Source organism: Hemicordylus capensis, chromosome 4, assembly GCF_027244095.1.
Source record: "Hemicordylus capensis ecotype Gifberg chromosome 4, rHemCap1.1.pri, whole genome shotgun sequence".
In the NCBI taxonomy this organism is placed as follows: domain Eukaryota; kingdom Metazoa; phylum Chordata; class Lepidosauria; order Squamata; family Cordylidae; genus Hemicordylus; species Hemicordylus capensis.
In genome coordinates, this window is record NC_069660.1 from 113768060 (window position 1) to 113787757 (window position 19698).

Consider the following 19698-nt stretch of genomic DNA (forward strand, 5'->3'; position numbering starts at 1 on the left):
GAACTTGCTGGCCCGGTTTGGCTTGAGTCTGAACTGGACCTGGACCAGACCAGGCCAGTTCAGTCCAGCATCCCTTGAATCCAGTTCGGTTTGGTCTGGTGGGGGCAGGGTTCATGGACCAAAAAAAAATATTATTGTTTTTTAAACTTACCCACTCTGTGGGGCTTCTCTGAAGCAGCGGTGGAGTCTGTGGAGATTCCCACGCCTTCCCCGCCGACCTCCGTTATGCACTCATCACCCTGTTCAGACAGTCTTTAGCCATTTCCGGACCTTTCCCCCGACTTGGCAGCCATTTTGGAGGCTGCCACAGAGCGCAAATGGCCCTTGCATGGCCTGCAAATGGCTCTTGTGTGGAAAGGGCTGATGACAGCCTGAACCGGGTGATTGGTGCAAAACAGAGGCTGGCAGGGGGAGGAGGAACTTCCACAGACCCCTCCGCCACCTTGGAATGCCCCCCAGAGGGGGTAAGTTGATATAATTTTTAAAAAACTTTATGGTCCATGAACCCCCCGGAACAGCCGGTGGAGATTCAGTCTGGGGTCGAGCCGAACAAGGGGTGGTTGGGCTTGACCCCAAACTGTCAAACTGAACTGGCTCAAAATCTAACCAGTTCGGTTCCGAACCTGTTCGCACACCCTTAGCATCCATTCAAGCATCTGAAATACTGAGATAGGATCTGGGTTTTGTTTTTGTTTAGTATTTGCAGAGTTGATTAAAGCCCAGCTGGGCCTTTTAGCTCACTTCTCCTCCAGAATGGAGGGCATTCACATATCAGCCACATTTACTGCAAAGTTCCTGCGATCTCCAGACACGATTTGGGTTTTTAAATTGTGCATTGGAGTGGATCCTGATATATGCCCTGGGTAAAAAAATCCACTTTTGGTGTAGGGTTTTTTTGGGCCAAATTTGAACTTGTAGTAAAGCCTCGCAGTAAACCTGTGATAAAGCCTGCTGTCTGCTATATTCTATGGCAGTATAAAAGTTTAAATAATATAATTCCATCAATAACCGTCAATACTTTCCATCAATATTATTTATTTATTTATTTATTTATTTATTTGTCGAATTTGTACACCGCCCCAAACTTTTGTCTCTGAGCAGTTAGCAACATAAAAAAGTTAAAACATACACAAAAATCTTAAAACAAAACAATAACGCCAATAATAGAACTCCCCCTCCCCATGCAGACTGCATTATTTTGGACTGGTCAACTACAAAAACGTAATTTAATACAAAGCACTTTTATTTTTTTAAGAGCCCAATTAAAAGTTCACAAGAATAAAGGAGAGACGCAAAAATCATGGATCTTTCATCATGGCCTGATCAATGCATCAGACACAGGGCTCAACCAGTAACCAAGGCAGACCAACCATCCATTGAAACTAAATAAATTCATATGATGAATTTTTAAAGCTGCTTCTCTTTCCATAATAGATACCTGGTAGCAATATTCAAAACAATTGCAATTTCTATTTTTAAAAATAGACCATATTGGAAAGGTAATGAGATTTAGCTACATAGAAGCATCGAGGTGTTTTTTGCTCGCATCATCAAGGACATTGGGATGATCTTGCTTTAATCCATATCATTTCATCTCTTGCTTTAAAGGAATGTATGTTTCTCTGTTCTATGCACCAGCTATGGTTTGTTGGCACCAGTAGCATCTTTCTTCCCAGGGCAAGTAGTAGCTTCAAAATGGGGCACTGTTTGTTGGGACCATAGCACAAAAGGAAAGGTTTAAATCCATCTGTCCCCACTCTGATCATGAGCTTGATCACCCCACCTGGGCCTGCTATAGATATTTTTAAAAAGGGAATATAGAAGCATAATGATGCTGTTAGCATCACATGTTTTGTGGCCCAAGGGTGAGAGGCCTGAGTGAGAGATTCATTCAGTGATTCTCTGGGCATTTAGTGCCCCTAGTTTGAACTTTATAAACGTTTTACAAGCTTTCAGGGTAGGGAATGGTAGAAAAAGGAGTAATGCATGCAGGGTGTCTCTACGCTGTCCTTATCTTAAACCTTTGAAATAATGCTTTTGAAAAGAGAAATATGCTTTCCGAAAATGCTTTCTGAAAACAAGTGTTCTAATTGGCCTATGAGGGTCTTCGTCTAAATTGCTTGTAGAGACTCATCAAATTGTGTGTTCTTCTGAGAGCTGGGGAGAGAATTAGAGTGAGGAGTTTCAGTAACCTTTGGCCCTCTGAACACCTTTGCAGTTCCATGCTTCAGAGCTATGCCTCAGGCCACCCTTTGCCAGAACCAGGCTGTAACCTCAGGCTAAGATGAAGTGAGCTAGGGTAGAAACACATTCAGCCCACATGTTTCTCATGTTTCTCACAGAAAGGCCAGGGATATCAAAGAAGTAGGATATTAAAAGCTGCCTTAAACTGAGTCAGACCAGTGGTCCATCTAGCTCAGTACTGTCTACTCTGATTGGTAGTGATTTTCCTGGGGATTCAGGCAAAGCAAAATCCTTCCCATCTTGCTACATTTAGATCTTTAAAGTCCTCCTTGGCTTCTTAAACACAAAGTATGAATTCAGTTACTGAACTTTAGCTGTATATACAAATGCAAATACAAACAAATTGAATACTGTTACTTTCTATCACAGTCAAGCAAATCTGAAATGTCTATCTAATTTACTCTTTACTCAGTCGCCGAATGCTTAAAATGGTTATTTCCCACCATATTTTTATTTTCAAATCTAACATAAATATTCATAACTACAGTGAATTTTCTATTTGGATTATGTTTTTCCTCTGTAACATCATACCAACTCATACTGCGTATATGCAGGTGTTGTATTTTCTACACTCCAAACTATTCATCATCCATGTTTCGATTTACAATGTAAGGAGTGAAACTGTATGGCCAACATCCGGAAAGCTTTGTGCAAAAATCACCACCCCATGCACACACACACACACACACACTTCAGAAACAAGGAGATTACCACTGCGGGAGTATATCCTTTGGCTGAATGCACACAGCTTTAATCAGGATGTTGGCCTATGTTTTACTTTCTGCTAATTGCAATGGCTTCTATAAGACTGTGGGGTGATTCACATGACCAGGTGGGCAGAGGTGTGTGTGTGAAGATCTGTGTATGGGGGGGGAGGCTGCTCCAACTCACCTTCCCCCCCAAACAAATACAAGACGTCTGCTGGGAGCACGAGCCGTACTCCCAGACAATCCGTGTTGCACCATGCAGCGTAAAACTCTGGAGGCCGGGATGATATGTGACAGCCTCTGGAGATCCCACAATGCACCACGCCATGAGTGTCATGAGTGTGGTGCATTGACGGGATCCCCCTCCAGACAGGCACTCTAGGCACCCATCTCTCTGTCTTCTCAAGCTTCATGGAGCCTGAGGCGAAACACGAGCCTGCACAGCCAGGTTAAGGGAGCGCCTACTAACTTGGTTTAGAGCTGGGTTTGGGAGTGGGGTTAGGCTGGGCTCCGCGCAGATCCTGGCATTCCACATAAGCAGCCTAGCCCAGTCTAGGCTTCCCTAACCTGGACTAGGCTGCTCATGAGAAGAGCCTCTGTATCTTTTCAGAGGAAAGTAAAGTGAAGATTCTTTGAATAATTCAAACTGAATAGTCTCATAAGCAGTGGCTCTATTTTGAATATTAAATAGCTATTTTCTCCATTTATTATTAAAGGTTTATTCGTATTTTAACATATACACACCAAATAAACAATCTATTATTTGTATTATATTCAAAAGTGTCCTTGGGCTTGTGCCACATGACTTTATCTAATCCGCTTAGCATGAATTAGAGATGTAATTTGCATTTTGCTCCCTTCAGTGGCACAGTATATAGAAACACAAAAATTTGAAGTGACAATGAAGTGAAATTAATTTTAAGACCCAACAAGACAGGGCCTTCTCAGTGGTGATGCCAATATTATAGACTTTTCTCTGTGAAGATCTGTTTTGCCCCATCTTTGGAATTATTTTAGATTATTTCATTTCAGTGCATTTTTTAATTTATAGGTGCATATATCACCATCTTAGGAATCAAAGGCTTCATTTATTTGGGGGTGGGTATTAAATTTTATTGCTGCCACTAATGTTTTCTTGCTTTGTTATTTTATTGCATGATTTTAAATTTTGTAAGGTGCTTCGTATGGTGGTTTTTTGTTTTTTGTTTGCAAACAAGCAGGATAAAAATGAATAAATAAGGAGGTGAAAGTTATCACGGTAACTGACAGTTCCACACATGCATGTGCAGCATCAGATTGTGAGTTGCATTCGTGAATGAACTATCCTATTTAAAAACTACTTTTCATATCACTTCTGACAATGCTTTTCAGTGGAAACAGTTTGCACATTCATTTTTTAAGTCATCAAATGTTACATAAAACTGCAAGCTTTGTAAGTGGAAGGCTAAGCAAGTTCTGAGCAGAGACGGACATATACAGTGGCAAGCAGAGCCCGAAAGTAATTTGGTCCTGACTTGGTACTTACACATAGCCACTAGAAACTGCTATGTTTTGCCTCATAGTTGCTTCAGTATGTTTTAGGCTACAACACTAGTGGAACCTGACCTAAGTGCACCAGAGATCAGACCAGCAATTCCCTTTTCTGGCAAGGTGCAGAGAGCAAATCAGTTGGATTTGGTTGGCAGCATCCCTGGACTGAAGCTAGTTTTGGACTAGCTGGACATTTTTCAAAATCTATTTGCTAAGTAATATTATTTATTTACCTAGCACAGCAAACATCTTTTCATGTATACAGGGGGGGCGGAAAGCAAGGGGAGGGCTTGCCATCCACAGAATTCTGAATTTACATATTTTTTTAAAAAATGTATGGCATTAGGGAGAAGAGCTCTAGTAACTTACTTAGTCTGCAAGAAGTTTTTCTACTTTTCATCTTAGGACTGAAGCAAACTGAAAACTCGACTAAATGGCGAGCATTATAAGTAGCTGTTTTCATCTTTTTAATTGCATCCAGTCTGAGAATGAGCTCTGTAACTCCAAAGCCCATGTACCACGCTACAGACTTTCATCCTGTTTTTGCTCTCATTGCACCTTTTGCTGCCCTTCTAACATATCACACATTTTGTATTTGCTGTAGGTATTTACCATTTAACTACCCTTTCCAGCTTAATTAAATAATGTTAAAAGAGTGGATTATTTTATTCATTCAGAGCAGCAGTACAGGGACACTATTTGGTTGGAAGGTTACCTGGTTGGAAGTGTACCTGGCTTGCTTATTCTGTAGTGAGAGAATTGCCCTCTTCATACGTTCAGAAGTGATTTCCTGTCTGCAGACTCATAGCTGGGTGGGCTCACTCCTCACCATTTTTTTTTAAACAAAGAAATAATTGTTAAACTGCGATATTGTAATGTAACAGAGAGCACTAAGGCTGTAAATCTTGGCCCCCACTACTTTTTTTTTTGCATCCCCCTAACATCTAACATTCCTCCACACACACCCATTATTCACATTATGCATGTGAATAATATGAAACATGTAGAGAACACATGATCTACCCAAATACAACCCCATCAATTTAAAGAGCCACCAGTGCTTTATGTTTTGCCCAAGAATTCTTTCTGCCCTTGCACGTTCAGATTTTCTTCTTCTTCACTCACTAGTTCTAATTATAAATCTGACAAATATCATTGTTTTGCACTTGAGACAGAAGGGCATGATGGCTTTTAAGAGCCTTTGACTTGACTTCAGATGAAGTAAAGTAGGCCTGATGGCACGATTTCCTTCCCATAATATCTGGAAGAACTGCTCCTACTTTCCAATGGAGATTGATTCATCTTTCAGAGTGTAAATTGCAAGCGACATTTACAAGGGAATCTTGTGGCTATTGTATCTCCATTCTTCCTGCCTGCCTGCCTGTGTAGAACAAACAGCACAGCGTCATTGTCCTGCCATATTTTAGAACATTAAAGTAAACACAGTGATCACACTGTTTACTTCAATATTCTGCATTGTGCCAGCAAAACAGTAAATTGGCAGTCAGCAGTCATGAGGCAGCCAGTGCTGAAAGTACAGAACAGTCTGGGAAAGCTACAACTATGTCAGCCCATTTTTATCTCTAATATACGGGGAAAATATTCCCCAACATTGCATTTCAATAGGCATCTTTGTCACCCACTGTTATTCAGTAGCATCTGAAATGTTTTTGGATAGGGGTTATATGGAGCGTTGAGGTTCCATTTCTCTGTAATTTAGACATGGTTTATATTCATACCTAAAACTGTAATTGCAATTTAAAGAAGCAGTTCAGTCCTCTAACCTGTATTCCTCATCTGATTTCTTATCATCTTCCTTCACATTCGCACAAAATGTTCTCTTTCCCACCACCATCAGGTCTCTTCAAGTGATCTAGTTTTGCCCACTATCTAGTGCCATATGCAATTTCCGTGCAGCAACAATCCCATGGGAATTAGAGATAAGGAGATTTCTCCTTTCCTTTCCCTTTATTCTTCAAGGGCCTCATTCTGCCCTGCATTCCACTCTTCCTGAATTCTGCTTAACAAAATAATCTAAAATTAATTCTGGTTTTGGAACATGCACAGTTTGCTTCACTTTCAGTTCTTGCAGTTCATTCTCATCTCTCCCCACATTAGCACTGTGTACATGCACATTGATCACACTGGCTGACTTTCCCATTAAGCATGCATGCTTCCAGGGACTGTGGGGGCACAAAGGGAGCCCTCATGCAACTCTACTATGCCCCCTGCACAAGCACTGTTGCACAAGAGCCACCGAAGTACTCCCCATGTGCTGGAAGGACTGTCTAAGAGCGGGAACATGTTGTTGGCCCTCAGTTGTATTTCCGATCTTAGAGAATCCTTCCAGAATGAGGGGAGCACTTGGAACTGTATGCTGTTTGGGTTCTTGCACAACACCATGCACATGGGGGAATGGAGTTGTGCAAGGGCTCCCATAATGTCCTTGCAGTCCTTTGAAGCAATCTTAGTTAGCCAGAATGCTAGCCTCTGAATAAAGGAATCTTGTTACATGACTGCATCAGGATTTTTCTTATGTGCTGTTTTACCGATGAATCCATGCCAAGGGTGGTCAAGCCCCATACTGGGCACAGCAGATTTTCTTACCCTTACCTCAATGTGGAGTGGGAAAAGGGCCAGCCACAATTGGCTGGGAGGTGGCAGAGAGGTGGAGCCAAGCAGTGCATATTGTACTGGCTTGCCTACAGTCAGCATTCAGCCTGGAAGCAGGGTCCCTCCTACCCACTGTCAAGTGCTGTGTGGCTTTGTTGGTCATCCTTTTGGGGATCAGGTAGGAATTTCTTGGCTCCCTGTAGAATGGCAAATTTGGGGAGGTTTTTTTGCCTACTTCACACTGCTACTCTTAAATGGGTCTTCATGTTCATTACTGGCAGGCTCAGCGTGGGTCTGTAGACAATTCAGCTAGAGCATGGTAAGCACCGTGAGGTACGCATTGCAAATAAGAGGAGTCCCATGCCAACCCTAGAGGCTTCACAGCTCAGGGAGTCCTGACTGGGGCATCTTAACTGGGAAATGCCATCAGCCTCAAAGGCTTTGCAGCTTAGGACTGGCAATGTTTCCAGGTTGTACCTTGACCTTTGAAGATGGGCTAGGATGAGCTTTACAGCGGTGACTTCACTCTGAGTCAGCCACATTTGCCCAAATAAAATTAAGCAAGAGGCCTGGATTCAATAGAATTCAATACAGTTGTGGTCCTTTGTTTCCATATTCCTGCCTTGTGCCTTTGTTGGGTGTGGGGGCAAGTAGGCCTCCTTAACTGCATTGGTGAAGACACTGCAGAGAAAGACTTCCTTTGCAGTGTTTTACCTGTGCACACTGGTAATGCAGCAGAGGAAAAAGACTCAAAGGAACTGTCAACTGTAGCAAACTTTGAATACATGTTGCTCTGCACAAAATCCGAAATAAAACAAACAAACAAAAAAGAACAATGTTAGGTTCTTCATGCCTAAGACTGGGTCATTTCAAACTTTAAAATCCAGGGACAAAATCGGCTGAAAAGTTCAGCAGCATTCAAAACGGGAGTGTATCATTTGGATGGATGCTTCGTGAGATAGACCATAATGCTGGTCTATATCATTAAGTTGCCAAAATCCAAGTTGCAAAAATCATGCCTTCTTTGATCCTTCATAGGGTGGTTTTACTTCAGACAAAATTGCTTAGTTAAATTGAATTGCTCAGTTACTGCAAACATTATTTCTATGGGGAACATGTACATGCCAAAGGCATTTGTTGTGTGTGTATGTGTGAAGCGGCACGGAATTGCAGTTCTATCTTCCTTCTAGTCCTAGTGTAATGCTTTTACTATCCTCCATGGGTCACAGTCAGCCTCATTGCTCTCAGCACTGGCTCAAGCGAGCCTAGCTTCTGCCTGTCTAGGTAATATAACCTCTTGTGCCACAGTAGTGTGCTTAGGATCATTATCTATGTGCATGACATTGAAAACAATACTTTGGAAGTGACTTCATAAATACGCAAAGGCATGGGGCAACCAAAAGCAACAGTGAGCTAAATCCTCCTAACAGTTCTCACATTTACATAAAAGAATATCTGCATGGTCATTTCTTTTGCTCCTAGTCCCATACACATCCAGGAATTTATTGGCTGCAGTTTAGTAGACTTGTTTCTTTTCTATGTTAGGATTCCAAAACATTTTCTAACTCAATGTGATTCCTTAGGTCTCTCATGCAAATTGGATGTACTGACTCAGTACAAAACACACAAACATACACAGCCCTACCTGGCTGGGACCCAAGTAGTAATATGCACTTATCTAAGCTAATTCAGATAGAGTCCTGTGGAGTGGTTTTCTAGAGGGCCTGCAGAACTGACAACTCCACTACTCATGCTCTTTGGTTCTCATATGCTGCCCATGGCTCTTTAGATATTATGCTATGTGTGGACATGTTCTTAGGTTACTTAACCAGTGTTTTTCCACTGACAATCTAGAGAACACAGTGAGGCTGTGCACACGAGCAGCCCTACCTAGGTTAGAGAAGCCCTACCTGATAGGGCTGTTCATGTGCAGTGCTAGGATTGAGCCTGATCCCAGCTCTGCCTTCCATGGAAGCCCAGATTTTTAACCTGAGCTTTTACTTGGGTTAAAGGTGTGAGTGTGCTCTTTACCCCAGGTACAGGGTCTTGTGTACAGGGGCGTATCTAGGGCAGGGCAGGCAGGACACGTGCCCCGGGCGCCACTTGAAGGGGGCGCCATTTTGTAAAAATTTTTTTAATGGCTGCCAAAAACAAAATGGCCACCGTGCATGCTCAAATGGCCTCTGTGAGGCCCTAGGTCATGCCAGGCTTTGCAGAGGCCATTTGAGCATGCGCAGTGGCCATTTTGTTTTCAGTGGCCTTTAAAAAAAAAAAAGATTATTTTTAAAAACGGCCACTGCACATGCTCAAATGGTCCCTGCGAGGCCCTAGAGGCCAGCGGGGTGAGGGGTAACCTTTGCAAACAAAAAAACAAAAAAAACCCACGGCCTTTAGGAAGCCCCCCAAAGGGGCTATGGGTAAAATAATAATAATAGTAATAAAAAAATAATATAAGACACTGTACACATATTCAGATTGGCACTATGTAATCAGGGCTTGTGAATACTCAGCTGACGCTTATAAGCTAGGATTGTATTCATTTGCTCATACTTTGCTTCTTGTGATAAGTGAGTTAAATGTGATGTCTTGCTAATATGGCTATTAATGGTGAGTTGGTCTTTGAATCAGTGTGAAATCCTTAATATTAAGGCCCACTGGGAGTTTCTTGCTCTCTTTCTCTCATTTTAACTGTCTTTCTGAAAGACTAGAATATATTCCAAGCAGTGACACAGTTTACTCTGCATATCCTTTAATTATTTACAGAGTATCTGGGAAAAGTCAAATTCTCCATTGATTTTTAAAACTTATGTAATGGTGATGCTATGATGCATAGTAGAGAATTATACAGCCACTTCTGTTTAGTTTTCCAAGTACTCCTCCACATAGTATTTGGGTATTTCATGAGCCCCCGCATACTGAAATTTGTAGTTTTCCAGCATTTTTTGGTCTGGCTAAGTCCACTGCTAAATAGTTTTTGAAATATTAAAAGATTAACAAGCTTGACTTGTATTTTTCAGCTGATATTATGGTACAGTTATCTGAAAGATGGGTGTCAGATGCTTGGACAGGGGGCGCAATTTCAGTGTTTGCCCTAGGCGCAATTTTCCCTAGATACGCCTCTGCTTGTGTATGCTCATGCTGCACACCTGCCCACCTGGTCATGTGACTACCCTCAGTATATATTCACCATCTTTTTACATAGCAAAGGCTTGGTTTCATAACACTGCACGCTAAAAGAAATTAAGCTGACAACTGGCGTATTCTGATGTTCACAATCTTTTTTTCACCAGCTGACATCCAGACTAAACTCGGTGCAAAAAACAAAGGTGTGAACACACCATAAGGAGCTGAACAGATGCTGAAAGGTGCACAGTCATTTGCATTCTCGGTTTGCTTGCACAAGCACTACAGTACATTTGTGCAACAAGGACAGCAGGACAGGATGTGGAGGCCTACTTCTGTGCACCCTATCTCCAAGATAGCGTACAGAAGCTTGGTCTTCTTTGCATCATTCCCTGAAACATATATCGACCGAGGAAGAAGCTTCATAGCAGGAGTCATGCCAAAGGTGGGTACCCTGTTGTGCAGGTAAAACACTGTTCTGGAATACAGACTCCCAATTTAACATCTTGCACTAGCACATGTTTGTGCAAGTTTGTGCAGCGTGTGTCTGGATGTTGTTGGTTTTTTGTTTTCTTTTTTAAGGAGAGTGAATGTTTATTTTTTTTTAAAGCAACAGATCCTGTAGGGTTTTTTAAATCATGGCAAAGCTCCAATGTTATCAACCTCCACCAATGTGGAGAAGGGAGGTATTTAAATTACATCATTAAGGATATCATTAAAAACTAGCTATTACTGAACAGGTGCAAAATTGTTAAATTGATGTTAATGACAGCAACAGTGAGTGTTACCATCTATCTAACTAACACACTTATACAACAGTGTCACTGTGTGTGCCATCTGGGGAGTTGCAGCTTATATGCACACATCAAAGGTAGTCTGCATTGATGCTAGCAATGCTACTGTTGAAGAACCCAAAGATTATAAATTGAAGACTAGTGAGCATTTATCTTCAGAACAGTAAAACCCTCGTCTATGAAAAAGAGGAGAAGGAAAAAAAACTACCAGATCTAACATATCATTAAGCCCCAACATTGCTCCACATATTTTAGCTTCAAGTTAATTACTATCCTGACTGTCTTTTTAATCCTTTTAAGATCCTATTGAATTAAAACGATTTGTAAATATGTTCTTAGAAGAATACACAGAAGATTAACCAAGCACTGTGCCATGTGGTGCCTTCAGGAAACAGCATTGCTTTCTAAGAATATGTCCTACTATCCAGTTCTCATATGCAACACTTCTGTTCTGTTGAATGGGACGGCGGCTGATAGACCACTCAGAGGGAATGTAGGAGGCTGGAGCATTGCCCTGCACATTTGTAAGCACCACGGATGGGGCTGCTGTCTGTTCTCTGTGAATGCAGTTGCTGTCATGCCCATTATTTCCAATGACTGTTGTACTACATTCACAAAGTGCTCGCGATGGAGTATTGCTCCCCGCAGTGTGGCCCTGTTGGCACTGCCTACACATGCGTAGGGTAGGGATGTGCAAACAGGTTTGACATCGGCCATTCAGGGTCAAACCGAACCATCCCCTGTTTGGTCTGACCCCAGAGCGAACACCCCCCAAGTGTTGGGGGGTTCACAGATTTTTTAAAAATAGTTTTTTTACTTACCCCCTTCAGGCGCGTTATTGGAGGTGGAGAGGGGTCTGTGGAGATTCCCCCTTCTCCCTCCAGCCTCCCTTTATACCGCCACTGGCCATTCGGCCAGCTCTTTGGCCCATTCGGGCCTTCCCCCTCTGGCATGGTGGCCATTTTGGAGGCCCAAAAGGGGTATGTTTTTTTAAATAATTATTTAGATTTTTATATCAGAGAATATAGATTCTCTGATAGCAAATGAGATTTTCAATACAAACCATGAATCCACTCTCATTTGCTATCAGAGAATCCACACTCAGAACACCTTAGAAACAACAGAACCCTCTACCCCATGGGTTAGAAACCCATGGAGGTGGTTGGTACCCTATGTGCACTACACCACCACTCGCTCTGGGCCACCCCAGCACCCCCCAAGTGCAGTTTTGGGGCTGCTGAAACCTCCATTATACCTTATGAGGAAAAACCTTAAAGATGCATAAACTTCAACAAGGCACCCAAAATCAGCCCTCTGCCCAGATCCTTTGAAAAAAATTCTGGTAGCTTCCTTGCCCCCCTTGGGCACTACCACCAACCCCACACCACTCTAGGCTATCCCTTTCCCCCCGACGTGAAGCGATACACCCTCCATTATACCTTATGGGGAAAAACGTTTGAAACTTCAACAATCCACCAAAAATCAGCCCTGTGCCTAATCCCTCTGCAATTTGAGTGGTAGCCTCCACCCATTAGGCACTACCACCCCTCCCTTTTGGCCCTGGGACCCGTTTTCTTGATCCGAATCGATTCAGATTCAGATTTGGATTAATTTGGATCCGAATCGAATCTGGGTTGATTCAGATGGGTCAGATTCGGACCCAAAAGCGAACTGGGGGTGTTTCAATTCGGATCTGAATCGAAACACTGAAAATCTGAATTGCACACCCCTAGTGTCTACCTAAGGTTTCTTTAGAGAATGTGAGCCCTTTTGTCATGGCTCAGACCTCTGAGTCAGAAGAGTCAGAGGAGGAACGGGAGGACTCGGTTGGGAGTGCAGGCTCAGAGGCACAGCAGCAAGATTTGGCTGGGAGAACAGACTCTGGAGCTGGGCTGGAATGGCAGAATACAGAGGAGTCTGGGAAGCTGGCAGACATGAGGGCTCAAGTGGCTGATCAGGAGGAAGCTGGAATTTCACCTGTGTTAAGAAGGCGTCTCAAGAGAAAGGCTCAGTGGGAGACACGCAGGTGCAAGATATCACAGGAGAGGAAATAGAAGTGCTGAGTCAGGAAAGCCTGACTGGCTGCCGGTTATCCTGAGCCCTATATTAAGCAGACTGTTATTGGCACAGATTGCTGTTAGCAACTTTTGCTTACCGCAGACTGTGTTCCTACTTCGAATTCTTCAACCTTTCGTGTTCCAGCCTGCCCTTGTTCTGTTCATTCCTTGCTCTGTTGTCTCTTGTTCTGTTCATTCCTTGCTCTGTTTTTTTTTTTCCCAGTTAATACTCAGTTATCGTAGAGTGAAGTAGCACCTAGTTTAGTTCACGGAACTTTATTTTGTTTGCTACTATTTTCCTTGGGAGTCCTTTTTGCTTTCATTCGTGCAGCTTTGCTGCTACTCTTATTTCCAGACTTTCTGTATAACTCATAGAAGTAGATCTGAAGGGGGTGTAAATCCTGTTGGGTTAGCCAAGCCAACAGCTTTACAACACCTTTTGGGCCAGGAAGCCATCTTTGTTTATTTTTCCCCCTATCTTTTCTATTTTTTCTATCTGCTGTGAGAACTTTTGTTGAAAAGTGATGTATAAATATGGACACAAAGAGGCAGCAAAGACCTGTTAGTAGAAGATGCAACAAGGCCTGGTGTTAGTTACTTTCAAATTTAAATAGGAACTATTGTTTGGTCTAGGACCGTAAATAAAACTTGACTTGACTTAAATAGGAAATAAGAGAGACATTCTTAAAAGAGCGCTTCTTGTGATTGCTTTCTTTTTAAAACTCTGATAGCTGTTAAGTTACTGAAATAAATATAAAGTGTTATGAACATAGGGCAAAAAGCTACTCTGCTTTCTGTACATGGAGATGCTTAAAAGTGAAGTTCAGCAAGGGAATTTTTGAATAGCTTTAGAAAGATTCCAGTTTTAGAAAAATATGGATGTCTGCTTAGATGGTGATTTCAAAGCATTTGCATCACAGCTATTATTTACTGCAAAAAATGTTAGGATTGTTATCAACTGTATTAGTCCTAAAAATTGCAATCTCATGATTGCAAAAATACAGAAGTATCTAATTACTACCTTCCTAAAAATTGGTTTCATATGATATGCTTTTTCATGCTTTGTCTAATGACAATCAGGCCACATTCACATGTGATGGTGACAACTGGAGTTGTCCTTACCATTACGTCTGAACCCAGCCAACTCTGCTCCTGCCCGCAGTGTGACTCAAGGTTGCACTGATGAGATTCCAATTTGAACCCTCGGTCTCGCTGACTGCAGAGAGGATGTTCTCCTGAATGTCCAAATGTGGACGGGAGAGTGGTGGGAGTGGGGTGTACAACCGCAGGTCCATTGGACCAGTGGTTTCATGTTGCATGTGAATTTGGCCTCTGTTTAAAGAATAGAAGGTAAATTTCAGCCATAGTTAAGCCGCTTTCAGTCTCATTGGCCCAGATGATGTGCAAGACAACATCAGTGTTCCGAGTCGGCCACCATTGCTATCCACATGGAAACCAGCCCCAGCAGTGTGGTGCAAGAGCACAGTCTTTCTTAATTCATGTCAAGGTGGAAACAGTGTGCCCACACATGCATAGCAGAAGTTACACTGTTTTGAATATAAGTAACGCTGCACAAGTGCAGGCATGCTGCTTTAAGTAGCAATAGCAATAGCAATAGCACTTACATTTATATACCGCTCTATAGCCGGAGCTCTCTAAGCGGTTTTACAATGATTTAGCATATTGCCCCCAACATTCTGGGTACTCATTTTACCGACCTCGGAAGGATGGAAGGCCGAGTCAACCTTGAGCCCCTGGTCAGGATCGAACTTGTAACCTTCTGGTTACAGGGCGGCAGTTTTACCACTGCGCCACCAGGGACTCAAGTAGTTGCGCAACTGTGCTCTCATGCAATACTACCGGGGCTGTTTTCCACATGCACTTCAGTGCTGACCAGTCAGGAACACTAGTATTGTCTTGTGCATCAAGTGAACTGGAATCGGACTTTAATTAATTCCATTTAATTTAATGGAACTTTAATTGACTTTCATGGGGAGAATTAAGCCCTCATCAATAGTCTGGTTGTATTGTGTCTAAAATGTGACTGAGAACCTCTTTCTTTAAATATTGCTGCTAACAAAAGTCAAAGAAAAGCCTAACATTCAATTCATATGATCATTTGAATGGAAGATATCAACTAATATGTTTGCTTCTTATTGACAAGTACAATATCTACAAGCTAGGAAAGCTTTCTGTGTTATAGCTGATCTGTAAAAACCAGGGGCAGAGCCACCATTGGGCCAACGGATTCAAAGAACCCGGGCCGTGCCCAATCAGGGGCCACGCCTCACGGCCCCAACACGCCCCCCGCATCTGACGTCAGATGTGGGGGTGCTGGTTTAGCTCCCAAGCGGGGGGCGTGCGGCCCCTTTGGGAGCTAAACTAAGGCTGGTGCTGCGTTTGCAGCACAGCCAGGAGCAGCTCTTCCCTGCTAAGCCGCGTGGCTAGCCCCTGAGTCTGGCATCAGATGCGGGGGGTGGGGTCGCACACGGGCTGCCAGCGGTCAGGCTCCACCCCTGGTAGAAGCCATTCAAGTCAGTCATAATATTGCTTTGTCGTTATTAACATATGACTAATATGATCATCTGAAACATAATCACAGTAGCTGGTGATCATTTGTGTTTGTTTTCCACTGCATGGACATAGAGATTAGACTGATCATATGATCATTTCCCTTTGAAATGGCTTTCATTTTTTCCACTTTGTATTATTTTACAAAGTAATTTGCTTTGGCTTTGTGGCTATCAGATACCTAGAAGCTTCATGTACATTGAAAAGATCTCGATCTCTCTCCCCCAAATTCTGGAATGATTATTCGTATCAGATTTTTAATTAGTTCTGTCAAGTCGATTTCAAGTCCTGGCACCCACAGGGCCCTGTGGTTTTCTTTGGTAGAATACAGGAGGGGTTTACCATTGCCTCCTCCTGCACAGTATGAGATTATGCCTTTCAGCATCTTCCTATATTGCTACTGCCTGATATCGTAGCAGCAGAGATTCGAACTGGCAACCTTCTGCTTGTTAGTCAAGCATTTCCCCACCACCTGTTATTTTAAAAATGTTTTTGAAAGTATTCCCTAAATTGGATATGTAAAAATAGGAGCCTGCATGATGAGGAAAATTACTCAAAGTAGTCACATTGAAATCTTGTCTTTTATTTTAAACTGGACTATACTGAGAATTTTTCCTCATCATGTCAGCCAGGATCTTTACATATGTTTTGGGGCACATGTGGCATGAAATTGAATCTCCTCTTTTCTTTAATCCACCTTAGGCCTCATTTTGGTCAGGCATGGTTGAGAATAAAGTGTTGTGGAGATGTTTCTGTCTACGGACAGTTGACAAATCAACAGATAATATGGGTGTGGGGGTACTGACTGAAGCAAAGAAGTTGAGCAGATATGTTTCTTATGAGCATTTTAACTCACATAACCAAAACTATTTTCCTTCCCTCATATGTCCCAAGTTATCTTTGAGAATCCTTTCAGCTCACTTCAGATTTTGTCTAAAGAACAGTTCAGTGACAACTAGGAGGTATACAGAACCCTTTTGACAAATAGAGGTCAGAGAAGAACCATATGCAAATTATAAGCCATTTTACCATTTTTCTTTTGGCTTGCTGTAAAATTCTTAAAATATTCTTCCACAGAAGGTACCCCAAATTTACTTCAATTCCGTCCTCCACTTTGAGCAAAACTGTGGCGCATTTCCATTCTAGAGTGTAGCCATCCACAATGCATATAAAATGCTGTTTCCAAAACAATGTACTTTATTGTATACCTGCTCATGAGTACATTTGGTGTCTATCAACAGCAGACATTAATGACAGCATTGTCAAAGGAAAGAAAAAGTATACAATAACAACACTTTTCAAGAAATAAATTGGAGCCAGCCTACCGTAACAACCAGTTGTGCCAGGTCCAGTAAATCCTGCTTTACAATAACAACCTTGTATTCCATTGCGAACTTCACAATTTGCATGCTTGTGGCATGGGATGGTGCAGTTCTGGAAGGTGTAGCTACTGTCCAACAGTGTGGACATAAGAACTAAATGGAATTAAACCAAATGTTAGATTTGCATGTGAAGATTATGAATGGAATGTTAAGGGTATTTCTATGCAAAACTGAGGTGACATAGGCAGCATAATGGTGGGAGATCCCATTCCTAAAGAGAGTAATTAATGAGCCACATGCTCCAAAACATAATTATGATTTCAGATCTAAAGGATGTAGATGTACATGAGCCCCACTGTACATGATGTCAAAGGGCAGATTTAGATGTAATGAAACTATGGTTCCAAACACTTAGATAAAATAAACCAGGACTAAACTATGGTTACATAAAATGGTTTGTGACCTAACTGTGACAACTCCTCAAGTTCATACTTAATGTGAATCTGTGATTTACGTAAACCTAAAGCAAAAGTTTTCTCTCTACTTATCTCATGCACAAAAGACAAGGGGGGGAGGAATGTGCAAACCTGTAGCCACACCACTAGGAAACAATGGTTTCCCATTATCATCTGAACCTGCCCTAAGAGTAAATGTGCAGATTTGTCTTGAAGAATGTACAAATATAACATATGCACAAAGAAAAGGCACTCCGTGATTTAGAGAAAGCTAAACAGTTATTTATTCTTTTTTGTTGTTGTTTTATACTGAGCAAAAAACCCCCACAAATAACTCTTAATCTAAACAACACAGCAATGGGTGTTATCAGCAAAGTTTTCCCTCACAAGCATCTTAAAATTACTTTTTTTCTATACTAGTAGAACAATGGAGCCACATGGAATATTATCTTTCCTTGTGATATATCATTTCGAACTTTCCCATTTTTCAAAACTGTGGCTGGCTAAGAAGACTAAGAAGACTGTGCACTCTGGGTTGTTGGGGTTTTTTGTTTTTTTTTGGAGGGGGGGGGTGTCTGTGAAACCAAACTACCAAGAAATTGGTTTTTAAAATCTCATTAAATCTGATTATTGTGGCTGTATTTGTGTCACATAATTTGTCTTTCAGACCTTTAACTATACTTTTGCTTTTCTTCAACAATAACTTAGATTAACACAAAGAAAAAGGAGATGAAACCCTCCATTTCAGAAAATGACCAGTTTTGCCTAATTTGCACATTGTAAGTAGCGTTCAGCTGCCTGACCCACTCTAATACACCTGCATATCACTTATTTGGATCATGGTCTTAGTGTTACAACTCTAAGATTAATTACTGCAAGGAGAAACAGAAGCAGCTTTCCATGAATAATAATGACCAAAAACATTTTAAAGGTTAAGATTAAACAACTTGGTAAATATATAATTCAGCGCTGTTTGGTTCCTCTATTGTAGTGTCAATTATTAATGTGTTTCTGAGCTACAAAGAACTTTTTAAAGTTAAAACCAAGCAACAAAAACTTTGGCCATTTGTATGAGGTGGCTCTTGTTTGACAAATCAGAGCATAAAGTTAGTATTGCAGTACTTCAGTAAAATCACATTTCTGTCTTTTCAAAGTGCAGTCCAAATCCATTCACACCAATGGGATTATTGCCATCTGCTCAAATGAGAAGTGGCTTGAATGTCCACTCCAACAGCCACTTGCACTAGTCAATGACCATAATAAAATCTGTCTGTCTATCTATCCCACAGCCACTTGCGTTGGTTTGCTGAAATGGCTTGTTAGAACCAGTAACCACAATATTAACTGTAATGGCTGCCATAAATGAATCTCTTAATTATTATAAACCCCCAAACCTTTTCCTTCATTCTCAATGATCCAAGCCCTGTGCACGGCATTTTTATATGCTTCCTTCACCTTTCTCTTCACTTTCATATGGAAAAGAAAATTACCCACCTACTAGCAGGAGAATTTTCATGAGTGATGCTTCCACGAAGTTCTCAGTACGGAGTCCCTTTGTACAAAGAAGACCAGTCCTGCTACAGGATGAATGAGCATTTACAAAATGTTCACACATGTCCATTAGAGCAGTGAAATTCCAGGAACACTGATGCTCTTATGCTGTCATTTGCTGTTAACTCCACTACTGCAAATACTAGTAAGTGGTTGCAAATGATAATCAGCTAGAAGGGAAAATAAAAGAACTACGTGGAGCTAAAACAAATGTCGGAATATAGGTGAGGACAGTGGTGGGCAGAGGAAAGGCATGAGCACAAGTGGTGGCTGATGAAAGGTAAAAGACCTGTAGATGCAGTCCTTGAAGGCAGATGAGGCAGTGAAAAATTCAGGAGAACAGAGGCTAAGAGATATGGATCAGTGGAGAAAAAGATTGAGACTGACACATAAGATGGAAGGTGCAGATATGAAGTAAATCACCTAACTCTTGGGCAGCTAAAGGAAGCAGATGGAATAAAAAGAGATAATGACTAGAGGTAAAATGGCTGTCAGTGTCCTATCACCCTTGCCTGAATTTGGTCAAGCAAATCAGAGCTCTGGCATCCCAAAAGAACTGAAGAAATCTGTTTGCTTCTGTTTTGACTGCTTTTCTTAGTTTTCCAGGTCCCAGCTTCTCCCTGGAATTCTGTCACTTTAAGAGTAGCAGCATGAGAAGGAGGTACAGGAAATCCACTGAGATTTCTTTTGTGTGGAAAACAAAGATATAAAGCCAAAGGAGGAAGAAGGCA

At 41.7% G+C, this 19698-nt stretch overlaps 1 protein-coding gene and 2 long non-coding RNA genes across 5 annotated transcripts in view; 1 reads left to right on the forward strand and 2 right to left on the reverse strand.

The window, feature by feature from the left end:
• LOC128323730 (uncharacterized) overlaps positions 1–10628 on the forward strand; it is a 58175-nt gene extending 47547 nt beyond the window's left edge. Inside the window, exon 3 of the long non-coding RNA XR_008306447.1 lies at positions 10385–10628. This is a non-coding gene — a long non-coding RNA (uncharacterized LOC128323730). The remainder of the gene's footprint in view (positions 1–10384) is intronic.
• Positions 1–19698, reverse strand: part of ADGRL4 (adhesion G protein-coupled receptor L4) — a 153653-nt gene that overhangs the window by 119600 nt on the left and 14355 nt on the right. For 2 of the 3 annotated variants that reach the window (XM_053247389.1, XM_053247386.1), the window contains exons 1-2: positions 18911–19616; positions 16965–17114 (exon numbers count right to left, since the gene is read on the reverse strand). In XM_053247389.1, coding sequence (XP_053103364.1) covers positions 16965–17114; positions 18911–19037 — 277 coding nt within the window. In that variant the 5' untranslated portion in view covers positions 19038–19616. Of the gene's footprint in view, positions 1–16964; positions 17115–18910; positions 19617–19698 lie in introns of those variants that run through there. The other variant, XM_053247388.1, reaches the window with a different exon arrangement.
• Positions 1016–6495, reverse strand: LOC128323729 (uncharacterized). The gene is made up of 3 exons (XR_008306446.1): positions 6266–6495; positions 5197–5305; positions 1016–2157 (listed from the first exon to the last, which is right to left on the reverse strand). It is a non-coding gene; the product is annotated as an uncharacterized LOC128323729 (long non-coding RNA).